The 15000-nt window shown below is 29.3% G+C and overlaps 1 protein-coding gene across 2 annotated transcripts in view; it reads left to right on the forward strand.

Annotated features, from left to right (window-relative positions):
* Mmp2 (Matrix metalloproteinase 2) overlaps window positions 1–15000 on the forward strand; it is a 171059-nt gene that overhangs the window by 138123 nt on the left and 17936 nt on the right. For both annotated transcript variants that reach the window (XM_085663849.1, XM_035868422.2), the window contains exons 4-5: window positions 7633–7779; window positions 10337–10479. In XM_085663849.1, coding sequence (XP_085519975.1) covers window positions 7633–7779; window positions 10337–10479 — 290 coding nt within the window. The remainder of the gene's footprint in view (window positions 1–7632; window positions 7780–10336; window positions 10480–15000) is intronic.

The raw sequence follows: 15000 nt of genomic DNA on the forward strand, positions 1-15000 counted from the left end.
GAGTGAGCGAGCGAGATGAAGAGAAGATAACGGGCAGGTACTTGGAACAATTCGCGAGTGCCTTTGACAGTGATTGCGATCGTATTCAGACTATTCTACTATAGTCTGGCACACAGAATCCCACTGTGATCCTATCATACAACGATAATAAAATATATATATATATATGTATGTATATATGTATGTTCGAGATATATATGGAACGAGTGAGAGAGAGAGAGATTGTCGCGTTAAATCGTTCGACGAGATATATCGATTCCGTCAATAATCTCGTTATTTCGAGTACACTTAGCCAGTGTCAGAGCCAAGCCATTGACACGCTTTTCGATCTCCTCTCGAAAGGGTTCCGCCTGGTTTTGGCTTGCTTGGTTTGACATAGGTTCTCTCTCTCTCTCTCTCTCTCTCTCTCTCTCTCTCTCTCTCTTTCTCTCTCTCTCTCTCTCTCTCTCTCTCTCTCTCTCTCTGTTTCTCTGTCTCTCTCTGGTTCTTGTTAGTTGTTGTTGATGATAGATAGATGGATAGATGGAATAGATAGATTGATAGATGGTAGGATATTTCGAAAATTTTTTTTTCTCCTCGCGTTTACCCGCGCCCCCACCCCCAACCCCTACGCTTCCTTCTTTTTTCTTCTTCTCTTTTTTCTTTTTTTTCTTTTTTTTCTTTTTCTTTTTTTTTCACATATATATATATATGTATAAATTTAGAAATGATACACGTAAATTAAATACTTGCAGAGATCATAAATAACAATAATAATAATAGATCTTTATTATTTATTTATTTATTTTTTTTTTTTTTTTTTCAACGATTACCATAAATTTATAATATCAATAAATTCCTATGTACATGAGATATTTCATATTAATAGAAATAAAAAATTCAGCTTATCTAAATTAAAAATCCAAAAGATCTCTCTCGTAGATCAGAATTAATGAAATAATGAATCTTTATCTACTCTTTTTTTTTTTTTTTTTTTTTTTATATTCAAATTATGATTTAAACATTACAATGACAATTGTGATCGATAATTTTTTTCTCTTCCTCTCTCTCTCTCTTTTATTAAAAAGAAAAAAATACAAAAAGGAAGAAGAACAGGGGAAAAGAAAGATAGAACAATAACATAGATCCATCATCGTAGTATTGATCGTTGCCGATTTGAAAAAAAGAAAAATGATGAAAAAAAAAAAAACGAAAAAAAGAAGAAATAGAAAGAAAAAAGAGAAAGAAATGATCTCTCTCTCTCTTTCTCTCTCGATACGAATAAACTCATATTTCTCGGAAACGTTGACGTTTTATGAACGTTGCAATTTCGAACTAGCAAAACATAAATCACTGTATACATACCCCGGGTATAGATTGAGTAGTAGAGGAAGGTTTTGATGATGGGTGGTGATGAGAGATAGAAATGGGAGTAGTAGGAAGAGTTGGGATGATGCTTGGTGTTGGTTATGGGCTCTGTTGAGGAGGGATGGGGAGGGGAATATAGGGATTTGGGAGATGAGGGATGGAGGATAGAAGGGATGAATTATACGGAGAAGAGAGATGAATTGTTATAGGGCAAATGTCGGCGTTCATCGATGCGAGAGCAACGGTAATTAGCACGCTTTACAAGCAACAAATTGTTACGACGCTTTAACTTGAAATAATAGAAGCCGAAAAGCTTTACCTCGCCGTTTTAAACGGCCAATAATTATGGACCAATGAAAATCCGATCTAGTTCCTTTCGTTTCGTTTCGCTTATTGTGCCGTTTATCGTATTGGTTAATGAAACGAGTAAATAACGATCCTTTCAACACCCTAATAAACTTCGATAGATATTATTCAATGAGATATATAAACTTCTTTTTCTCTCATTTAACATTCTCTCTCTCTTTCTCTCTCTTTCTTTTTTCTCTTTATTTCTCTTTTCTTGATATTATTTTCGTGTGAAATGATTGTCGTAAAAGAAAATGGCGACGGAAATCAAAGACATTGTTGCACATAACCTATATTTTTTTCTTTTTTTGTTTTTTTTATAATAATATAATAAATAGCCGAGTAATTTTTTTTTCTTTTTTTTCTTTTTTTTTTTTTTTTTTTTGAGATTTTAATTCACGACAAAACAAATATGCCGGCCAAAGACGAATAACACAATCAAATCCAATCTAATGATTTATCCTCGTTAATTATTATTGGTATATTTTCGAGTTGACTGAAATCGATGTCTCGATTAATTCGATTATATCGATAGTAATGGGTTTGTTCGTACAACGTGTATAATATATATATATATACATTTTTTTTCTTGTTTCTTTTTTGCGATATTACAATATATACGCATGTATACACAATTAATGGAAATGTGTATGAATAATGAGAACTGAAATTAAAAAAAAAAAAGAAAAAAAAAATAAATAAATAAATAACCTCTACTTCCTACTACTCCCCCCGCCCGTAATAATTTACAGGTATAATTCATCGGCTTAATCGAGTGTTTCAAATTGCAATCAATTTTATCGATTGACTAAGGAAACAAATTTAATAATTCATAACTACTCTTTATCGATGGTTATGACGACATTTGACCGAAGTAAAAAAAAAAAAAAAATAAGAAAAATAAAAATAAAACAAAATACATAACCTAAATACATACGATATCGACAGTGAACAAAAAAAAAAAAAAGACAAGAAAAAATTACGTATTATGAAGTACAACAAATAATTTATATATAAATAAGTCCTTCTCTTTTTCTTTCTTTTTTTTTTTTTTATATATATATATATATGTCCTTTTTTTTCCTTATGCTTTTATTACGTTGATTCGTGCATTAAAGACGAATAAACTCGTATGTTATGTGTCATAAATCATGTTAGGTTTTGTAACGGTATATTTTCTAGGTTTTACTATATATCATCGTTATATGACGTAATCGAAAATCGATCGAGATCCCGACAAGTCCAGTACGCTACACACACACACACACACACACATATATATATATATATATATAAAATATATACACATGATGTGTTCTCGTTGACATTTTACAGTCGTGGTAAACGGAAACAGGCTGACAAAACGAGAGTGGGTTGCTAAAGGATGGAAAGGGGAGTAAAAGAGATGGTTGTGTAGGTCTAGGGATAGAGGGGGGTGGGGGTTGTGTTGCGCATTCGCATTGTCATGTTTCTGCTTTCCATCCGATCGTAGATAACTGTGAACGATAAGAGAAAGGACGTTTGTCATTCGACGCGTCGAACTCATTGCCATAAACACCGATCTATCTGGACACTGACAAAGATAAAAGATAATACATATCTCTTGCTACACTTCTCTTTCTATTTTTCATTTTTTTTTCTTTCTTTCTTTCTTTTTTTTTTTTTTTTTTTTTTCACTATGGGATATGTTATGAATTATTTGTAGAAAATAAAATGAATGATGTTGGAACAATATATATATATATATATATATATATATATATATATAAATGTGTGTGTGTGTATAAATATTTCTATTGGAAATAAAAAAAAAAAAAAACAGAATAAAAAGAGAAAGTGAATTCCAACATTGACAATTTCTTTCGACAAAAGATAAATCTATTCTAACTTCACCAACCAAGGAATTTCAAGTTTCGATTGGATATCGCAAACTTTATATTTATAAAAAGGAAAATGAAACACCCGGTATGTGGATGATAAATTGTACTTGACTAGTTCAATTGACTACTTCCGGCCGACTCTGATATGTGTCTTCTCCGTCGATCGGATTCAAGAAAAACTTTTACGAAGGACAATACACAACCAGAAACATCTAAACTATATATATATATATATGTTCCTATGGAGTATATAAACAACGATGACCAGAAGAGAGGTCAAACTTATTCCACTCTATCTTTGTTCATTTTTTAAAACGACAATTGACATGTATGTGTGTAAGAGAAAGATAGATGAATAAAGAGAGAGAGAGAGAGAGAGAAAGAGATATATATATTTTATGTACGGGGTGAATCAAAAAAAATATATATATACATATATATATTTTTGCCAATTTTTAAAATCACAATTAAAATCTTTTTGAATAATTTTTTTTATTATAATCAGACCGGACAGTTAATGAAATTTCTATAAAATTTTACTAACCATATAAAGGCCTGTAGTGTTTCTTCTTTTTTCTTTTTCATTTTTTTTTTTTTTTTTGTTTTTTCACTAATTTTAAAAGGGAAAAAGAAAAAAGAGAACAAAGAAGTTAGATACTTCAATAAGGTCTCGAAGGAGTAATTGATATGAAGAGGAGGAAACAAAAAAATGAAAGGAAAAAATGAAAGAACGAAAGGAAAGAAAAGAAAAAGATAGGCAACAAAGAGAAAATGAGTAGAGGGAATAGGGGAAAAAGATGTCACCTGAAGAAATTTTTTTTGTCCCACCCAGTAGAAACGAAAGTGGCTAAAGAGAAACCAAAGGCAATTTCGAGCTTCTTTCAAAAAGATTTGTTTATATGTGTTGTGTGTATACACGTATATATGCATACATACGTATACGTAGTTGTGTGTAAATGTGTGTGTGTGTGTGTGTGTTTTTAGGTTGTATAAGTTGTGTAATAGAAACAACACAACACGTGGAACGTGGTTGTGTTTGATTCAAATAGAAGAACTTTGCGGAACGTTCGAGTTGGAAAGTCGGCTAGCACTATTGCAGGCGAAGAAAAAAGAGAACAAAAATTGAAAAGAAAAAAAAAAAAGAAAGAAAAAGAAAAAAGAGAAAGAGATGAAAAAAAGAAAAGGCAACTCGTCCGTCCGTATGCTTTTCAATTTATTTTCCTTTCGTCCTTCTTCATTTATGACGTGAACTCAAATTGAATTTTTCCTCCTCTTTGGGCTTCCCTCCCTTCCATCTTCTCTCCCTTGTCCATCTCGTTATAAAGAGAAAGAGAGAGAGAAAGAGAGAGATTTCATTTAAAATTAGTTTAAGATCGTTTGAACATACGTATTTTCATTTTTGATTTTCATTTTCAATGAGAATTGAATTACTGTTGTCAATGATCATCAATGATTTCTTTTTGTATTAATTTTAATATCAAGATTGTATATACTATATAATATATACAATATTTATATAATATATATATATGGTTTTTATTGTTTTATATATAATTTCTTTTTTATACATACTTCAAAACTTTCCATGTATAATTATATTTTTTTTTTCTTTCCAATAATTTCCCATAGATCAATAGATCTACTAATTTTTACCCATAAATTTTCTATAATATTTTTCTAGATCATATATATATATATACATATAAAATATATTATATTGCAAAAAAAATTCTTATACGTTTTTATTCGTCATTATTTGTACTACTTCATCATTATCATCATTATCATTATCATTATTATTTACTTGGAAAATATTCAAAGGGTTAATTTAAGAAAATAATTTATTCAAGGATGAAAGATTTTGAAATTTTTCCATCCTTAAGTCGAATGATTAAACCCATCGAGACCGATCGTTTTTGTTTTAATCTTTGTGTACTACTCCCCTTTTGCATACTTACTTTATGGTAATTTGTATATTCAGTGTTCTGTGTACTACCTATATAAACTAGCAGAAACTAGGAGAAACATTACAAGGAGAGGTAAAGAGAAAATACTATTTGCTAGGAGCATAGTATTTCCGGGTTTCACGTTATTGCATGGCCTAATACTACCTTCTAGCTTAGATCTAAGCCTAGTCTATCTAGCCTAACCTAACTTTCTGTTTCAAAATGGCTCAAGAAAGAAAAAGATTTGTCTGAAATGAAAATAGAGAAAAATAAAAAGAAAAGATATATTTATTTAATAAATGAAGAAATAAAAAAGAGAGAGAGAGATTTTATCGAGAAAAAGTCCAAATATATTTTATATATATATATATATATTTTGGTATACTGTACTAATACCTAATTATATGTTAAACTTATTATATTGATCTTTTATTATATATTAATACTATATAATATATATTCGTATAATAAAATCATATAATATCATACAGTAATACAATGTGGTATTATAAAAAAAAAAAAAAAAAAAGAAAGAAAGAAAAAGAAACAAATTAATATGAAATAATAAAATATATGTTTTAATATATTATAATATATGCATGTATCATACATTAATACATAAATGAATTCATGTGTATATTTCTGTCCAATTTTTTTTTTATAAATTTTCTTGTCGACATTTTATCGATCGGCATAAATATCAATTTTTTCGATTTATTTTTTCCCTCTTTTATCTCGTCCACAAGATTTATTTATCAAAAGAAATTTGATATCCCGTGTTATATGTTCATGTACATTTAAACGAATTTAAATTTCATATTTTTCAAATTATTCTGGATTTATTTATTCAAAATTTTATTATTCAATGTAATTGAATAAAACTTATACGAGAATCACGATCAATACACATACACAATACACATTGACTTTGTTGCAGATTTTTATCCTCACTCATGTAAAATGTTTTCTGTGACATTTTAATATTATAATATTCTTGATTTAATATACATATCTTTTTATTTTTATCAACTTTTAAACTGTTAATAATATTGTTAATAATATTAATTATAATAATATTAATAATACATTCCATAAATATTATATATATATAATAATAATGATTAATTAAATCTTCGTTATAATATATTATAATATTATTAAAAGAATTACTACATAATAAAATCTTTAATGAACACAAAGAGAAAAACTAACCTAACCTAACCTAAAAAATAATAATTCGTAAATAAATCCTAACCTAAACAATCCTAACCTAAAATAAAAGAATGCTTTTACAGCCTACATATATAACTATCATATATATATATATATTTTTCTTTTTCAATGAAGACACATACACTTACTAACATACACAGATATATATATATATTTTTTTTATTTATTTTTGGAGACTTAAAATTTTTCAATTTAATTTAGGAGAAATTCATTAGCCAGTCGTTATGGCAATAAATCAACGTCGATTCTAAATCATCTTCTATAGCTAGGATATTATATTCCATCCTGTTGGATTATGAACAAGAAGAAGGATGGTGGTATTGATGTTGGTGTTGATGTTGGTGGTAGTAATAGTGGAAGTGGTAGGATCAGGATAGGTAAAGAAAAGAGTTAAATGGGGGGAGGGGAAGGAAAGTAATCCAAAGAACGTTCATAATAACTCGAAGAAGGAAGGTTACGATTAAAGAGATTTGTGGAGAAAGTTTTTGAAAGGTTGCAAAAGAGGAAAATCATTATTTGGCGTTATACTTAATATCTATTGACCGATCTCTCTTTCTCTCTTTTCCTCTTTGTTTCTAATTTTCACCAATAAGGAATATCATAATAGTTTTAAAATGGAGACATCCTGTATAATGATTTTAAGAGAAAAAAAAAAAGAGAAAAGGATGATATAAAAGATGGCGACTAAATTTCTTTTCTTTTTTTTTTCTCTTTTTTTTTCTCAATTTTTTAATACATAAACGTATGTGTCCTATCGTCTATGTGAAATGATACGATAGAAGAACGTTAGAGTTATACGTTGATAATACGATCGTTAGATATTACGATTCGATGATTCAATGAATTATTTCTATTGTTTGTCTCTAATTATGTTACAGTTTGAGAACCAATCAACCAAGCGGCCTGGAAACTGGCGGAGTTCGACTGGAATTGAGCAAGGCACTTGACCTTTGGGCCAGAAATTCGAAGCTTACATTTCAGGAAGTTAACAGCGATCGTGCTGACATCTTAGTTTACTTTCATCGGTGAGATCATTTATTTTATATTTTATTCTTTGTTTTTTTTTTTTTTTTTTTTTTTTTTTTAAGTATCCAATTTCTTATAAAGAAAAATTATATATAATGTATTGTGTGCGTGCGTATGTGTGTACAATAAGTTATAAATTTCAGTCACATTTAATGGCTTTCACATCGAATTTTACTTATCTGGTTAAATCGATTGTAATAGAATTGATTTTGTGTTAGAATGAAAGAGGGATGAGATGGAGAAAAAGAGAGAGAAAAAAGAGGGGAGAGGGAATAGTAGTAGTAGTGTAGAAAACATTACAGTTGCATTAATGATTACAACGAACTAACCCTATAAATGTAAGTCTGTATAATAAATAAATTCGAAACGTAATAAAAGTACATATCTTCTGGAATAGAATATTCTATGTGGGGGGGGAAAAATTGTTAATAAGTTAGAAATAAAGAGAGAAAGATTGATAGAAATAGAGAGAGAGGAGGGAGAGATGTATTTTTTTGGAAGAAAGATAAAATCAAAAAAGAAAGAAAAAAAGAAGTATTTAATTAAATTCGATAAGTTGCAAATTCACGCCAATTAAATTAAATACTCGTTTAAATATAATTTTATTTTATTTTATTTTTTTTTTTTTTTTTTTTTCTAGAATAATAACGTTATAAATGTTTATCGATGATTCTTAAAATTCAAAATTCCCGCCAATTAAATTTCTATATTTGCTCGTTTATATTTTCTACATTCGAAATATCTCTACTGCCAATTAAAGATCAGTACAATTTAGTGTATGAAATTTTATAAATGAGAAAAGGACAGAGAGGTTGACGTATCTCTGTATAAAAAGAAAATACAAACGAAAAAAAAAAAACAACAAAAAGAAAAAAGAAAAACAAAGAGAGAAAATTTGTTAAATATCAGTGTACCCGCGTATTTGATGAATTCAAAATTCCTGCCAATTAAAAACTTACACGATTTTGTAGGTAAAATTTCTTAAAAGAAATAAAATCTTCGTATGAAAAAAAAAAAAAGAATATTTAACAAATACTATTAACTGACTGAAGTTATCGAAATTATATAAATTTCAATTAAATAAAAATACCATATATATTTTTTTTTGTTCTCTCTCTCTCTCTCTCTCTCTCGCTCTCTCTCTCTCGCTCTGTCTCTTATATTTTCAATAACAAAAAAAATACAGAATGATAAATGAGAAGATAGGTTATGTTAGGAAAATCCATGGATGGTGTAATTATCGTTTAACCTTAATAAGGTTCCTATTCTCGTGAAATTGCTTGCAGGGTTATTTGTTTTCTACGCGTGAATCCACAAACAGTCTTTACGTGTTAATATATTGTATGTGTTGTTTGATGTTATATATTTATACGTGTATGTTCGTGTACGTTTGTAATATGTGTGTTTATAAGTACGTATGTGAGAATACGATCGTCTGATGTCTAAATTGGAGAAAGAGGCAATAAACGTTATTAGATATTATCAAAAGCAAAACGTCATATGGAATGTGTATAGAATATCTGATATAGTATATTTTGTCATGATTGTATCGATTTTTCTATATAGAATTTACTATCGAAATGACTCTGTATTTATATGTATGTGTGTGTGTGTGTATTGGTGTATCCATGTCACTCTCTTTTTGTACGAAAAAGAAGATGAATTCTCTCGTTCACGTACAACGTGATACGGATTTCGATCTATTCGATGGGATACTACGACACTTTATATCTCGTTTAAAACGTTCATTCCATGTGAAATATTTCAGTACGTAGAAAAACTAAAAAGAATATAGTCATTGTGCTCGTTTTTAAAGTAAAGTTATATATATGTACGTATATGTATGTGTGTATATATATATTTATATATATATATATGTATGTATGTATGTATACGTTAGTGTGTTGCTTCTCCATAGATATTCATGTGCATATATCTGGCGATTGGTTGAAGTTAAAAAAAAAAAAAAAATAGAAAAAGTTTAATAAAACAAATTTTGTACGGCTTTGAGTACGTTAAAAGTATCTATCTGTATCTATCTGAAAAAAAAAAGAAATATTCGTTTGTTTTATTATTTTCTTTTACTCTTTCTCTTTTTTTTTTCTTCTTTTTATATTTTACTCCTAACCTCTTCGAGTAGATTTTTTCCTTTTTGTTTTTTTTTTTTTTCGTCGTATCGTAACCTATAATGTTTCTTCTTCTTTTTCTTTCTTTTTTTTTTTGCATATTTATATAATTTACGAGCAGTCGAAATCGTATATGAGGTAATAAAGAAAAAAAAAAAAGAAATTTTTGTTACAATTACGCCTCGATACTTTGGGAATGATCGTGTCGTTATGATAAATTTCGGAATTAATCGAGTAATTCCGGTAAACTTCGTAATTAATCGTGTAAACATTAATCAAAATCGATAGGATTTAAAATAAGAGAAACTTAATTAGAATCGTCAATTGAACAATGATATATATAATCGTTAGATATAATTTTATTATATACGACGAACGAACGAATCGTATTATTAATAAAATTTTCTTGATATAAAATTTGGATTTGCAGTGGTTCTCATGGCGATGGATATCCATTCGATGGAAGGGGACAAATCTTGGCTCATGCATTTTTCCCTGGCAAAGATCGCGGCGGTGATGCTCATTTTGACGAGGAGGAAATTTGGTATCTTCAGGATAGCAGCAATGAGGAAGGTAAATAAAAACAAAATATTAATAATAATAATAATAATAATAATAATAATAATAATAATAATAATGATGATGATTTTTCTTTATTATCATTACCCTTACTACTACCACATTTATTATTATTATTATTTTGTTTCTAGAAATATATTCATCGTCTCTTTCGACTTCTCTCACTCTATCTATCTATCTTTTATGTTCTCTACTTAATTAAGTAGAGATTTTCGAATCGATTTATAAAGAAAGATAAAGAGAAATATAGGAGAATTGAAAGATTTGTCGAGTGCTTCGAAAGATATCAAATCCATTCTTCTCGATTACACGGCTAGGATCATGCTCCTAGGTATTAGAATGGAATCCCTTTCGACAATTCTCCGGGTCTTTACATTCTACCGTCGAACAGTGATTCCAAATTGGTCTCGTTAATAACGTCGGCTTATCTCTCTCTCTCTCTCTCCCTTTCTCTCTCTCTCTCTCTCTCTCTCTCTCTCTCTCTCTCTCTCTCTCTCTCTCTCTCTCTCTCTCTCTCTCTCTCTCTCTCTCTCTCTCTCTCTCTATTTCTCTCCTTCTCTTTCTCATTGTATTACCCTCCTTCTCTCATCCATGCATCAATGCTTCTGTTTGCTAGAGTGAGACGGCGATAGAAAGAGAGGGAGAGAGAGAGAAGTTCTCTCCCTCTCTCTCTCTCCCTCTCTCTTTCTATCGCCGTACGGTTTGACTCGACATGGAGGCCGCCATTAGCATAGTTATAACGGTTGCTAGAACACCACGGCGTCTCCCAAATACGAATTCCAACGTTCTCGTTTAATATTACGAATACATTTTCGAGAAAGGAGCTTTCTATGATATCCCCTTCTTCCCTCTTTCTCTTCTCCCTCGGAGATGACAAGAATTGGTTGGTAACGGGTACGATGGGAGGGAGAGAGAGAGTGGGTGGTTGTGTAAGAGAAAGGATACTTAACGCTACTGACCATGTAATATAGCCGTGTATATACATATGTATTTTATATATATATATATATATATATATATATATATATATTGCATTGTATGGGATTAAAAAAGAAGGGGAAAGTTTTGTCCTTTTCCTTTTATTTAATTCTTTTTTTTCTTCTCTATCTCTATCTCTCTCTCTCTCTCTCTCTCTCTCTCTCTCTCTCTCGCGCGCGATTTTATTTATTTAATTTTTTCTTTTCTTTTTTCTTTTTTCCATTTCAAATTTTTTTTCCTTTCTTCCAATTAAAAGAATAGTGCATGCCAAATCGAAATAGCGAGTGTTTAAGAGAAGGGAAGAGAGTAAAGCACCTTACTCGAGTAGGATTCGCGAGATAGCTGAAAATCAGCATCCTCGACATTTTGAATATTTTATGAGATGAGGAGGCCGTCGTCACGTAGTACTGTACATAGTAATAGCAGTAGTAATAGATAGTAATAGTAGTAGTAGTAATAGTAGTAATAGTGGTAGTAGTAGTAGTAGTAGAGTTCCATTTAGTCGTTTATGAAAAATTCATATTAGCCTCGAGCGCATATATGGGGAGAGAAGTCGAAGGGTGTCTCGAGTTATCGATAAAGCTATCGATAAAGGCAAAAGAGGTGAGACAGCACGAAAGAGAAAGACACAGAGAGAGATAAAGAGAGAGATAAAGAGAGAGATAGAGAGAGAGAGAGAGAGAGAGAGATTGAAATAGTTTATACATGCGTAAGAAAAAGATAGATAGATATAAAGAGTAAGATAGGAAAATAGTATGTTTGTAAAGAAAAGGATAGAAATAGGGAGCAATATATGAGAGAAAGAAATAGAAATATAGTATAAGTGTGTCCTTAGAGTTAGAAAAGGAGGGTGTAAGAAAAAACGTTTGTGCATAGGGGAAAGTATAGATATATTTGTCTATATATAATATATATATATATATATATATATATATATATATATATATATTATGTACTAGGTTTGTTGTGTATTTACCAAAATGGCTTCGACTCTCTCACCCTGGTAAATACTCTGAGGTTGACTTCGATAAATATTCAATGCTGGTTGCGTTTTGGTTGGGTATATCCATTTCTCTATCTCAATCGAAAGGAATCGACAGAAATCGAGATCATAGTCGTTTTCACGATTTTCGATAACTTCCGTTTTCCTGCGAAATCACTATTTTCAAATTTTTCTGATCCATATTTATGAAAAAGCTCTCTCTCTCTGTCTCTCTCTCTCTCTCTTACTCTATATCTCTCTTTCTATTCAAGGACATGAGCTTTGTTCGCACATATCGTACACATTTACGTTGTAACTCGTGCGGAATTATTTTGAGGAAAAAAGAAAAAGGTATTTAGAAAGGAAAAAGAAAAGAAAAGAAAAAAGGAAGAATAATTAGAAATTTCGAATAAAAAGAAATGCCTCGATGACTCTCCTCTCTCTCTCCCCCTCTTTCTTTTATTTTATCTCTTTTTTTTGTTTTTCCTTTTGTTTTTTGTTTCGTTGAACGAATTCTTTGAACGATTATTCTCTTCAGTGATCTCTCCTATATTCATTGAAATATATATATATATATTTTTTTTTCTTTTTTATTAATACATAAATTAATTCGAATAATTCGTTTTTCTTTGTAATGCATTTTAGTTCCTTGGAATATTTTTAATAATCCAATAAAAAAAAAAAAATGATGTCTTAATATCTTTTTATCATTATTATTATTATATTTTATTTCTTTCCTCTCTCTTTCTCTGTCTCTCTCTCTCTCTCCCTCTCTCTATTTTTTTTAAATTCATTTCAGAAACTCTAAATAAACGCTCATTAGACTGTTAATTTTTTGTTAACAAAAATAGAAAAAAAAAAAAACCAAAAAGAGATACGTGTTCTTTATGTACATTAGTTTTTCTGAAACCAACACGAGATGGATAAAATCTGCTAGTATGCAGATAAAATGGGGAGAGAAAGGAGAGGATACGACTGATGGCCTACTTTTACTTGCACTTTAATCCGAGAAGGTTTTTTATCAAAATCGGATGTGGTTTTTTCCTCATTTCCTCCCACCCTTCCTTCCTTCCTTCCTTCCTGTGGTAAATCGTTTTGATGATGGTAATAATATATTTAAAAAATTACATATACAATAATATATTTTTAAAAGTATTTCTAAATAATCGTTAACCAACTTTATAGGCATCTAACTATGTAAAAATAAAAATGTAGCACATTGTGTGTGTGTGTGTGTATGTGTATGTTTTTAGTCTTTTATGTAGCAGTATTATATATATATCTATATATATATATCCTTGCTCGTAAATCGATGATGTCAAGCAGGACAGCGGAGCCTAATACATGTGTGGGATTATCTTTGCGCATTTGTGAACGATGAGAAACGAGCATTGGTCCAGTTCTATCAGAGTTTATCTATCTATCTATTTATCTATCTATTCATTCATCCATCTATCTATTTATCTATATTTCTTACTTATCTCTGTTTATCAATAAGTAATTTTACGTCAATAGATTATTTCGTTCTGATTAAATATTAACAATAAATATTAATTTAATATTTAAAAGATATCATCAATATAATTAATTTAATGCTGAAATGCATTAAATTAATTAATCGTTGGAGCTATTTAAAGGAACAGCTTTGGGATGGACTCATTTATGTAAGAGTCGATATTGCATTGCATTGCTACGATCTTCTCTGACTCTGTAATATTATACTGTTGTATATATGAGATTGTGCTGAAATGAGCACAACTGCTTCCTCTGCCATAAGTGGACATTCCTCTGGAATGTTTAGTCTACGATAGAGATTCTCAACGTGTAATATACTTCGATGAAGGAACTCAAACGGAGAATTTTGTGAAAAAAAAAAGAAAAGAAAATCCCTTTAATATATATATATATATATATATATATACTCTTAAAAATTTTAAAGAGCGAATCTAACCTTTTGGAATATCTTCTGTAATTTAGTTTATAAATATAAAATTTGTATGTGTGTGTGTTTATTCTTTTTTTTTATTTCTATTATTATACTAATAATAATGCTTTTATCTATTGATATAATTAAATATAGTTATAAATTATATACACACACACATATCCATGATACAGATTTGAAATAATATGAGAAACACTGGTTTAAAGTATTCGCACGAAAACCGAAGATCCAAATCGATCCTGGATCAAAACCACTGCTATTTCGTAGGATAATTTTTTTTCTTTTTTTCTTTTTTTCTTTTTCTTTTTTCCCTTTCTTTTTTTTTTGCTTTCTTTTTGATGAATTTTAAAATAAGCTTGATAATTATCAGATCAAAGGAAGAAAATTTGTACTTTTTCATGACACAAAAAAATTTCCAAGAAAATGAAAAAGAAAATATTCATGTATATTTGCTTATATGCGAAATGACATATAAAAGGAGATTTCAAGAAAATATACATATCTTCATAAAAATACTCGAAAGAAAAATAATAATAATAATAATAATAATATTAATAATAATAATAATGATTAATAAAGTATCAGTGATTAATAAAATATTAATTGAAAA

The sequence above is a fragment of the Vespa mandarinia genome, chromosome 24 (genome assembly GCF_050613455.1).
Source record: "Vespa mandarinia isolate Hongniang chromosome 24, ASM5061345v1, whole genome shotgun sequence".
NCBI classification, from domain to species: Eukaryota; Metazoa; Arthropoda; class Insecta; order Hymenoptera; family Vespidae; genus Vespa; species Vespa mandarinia.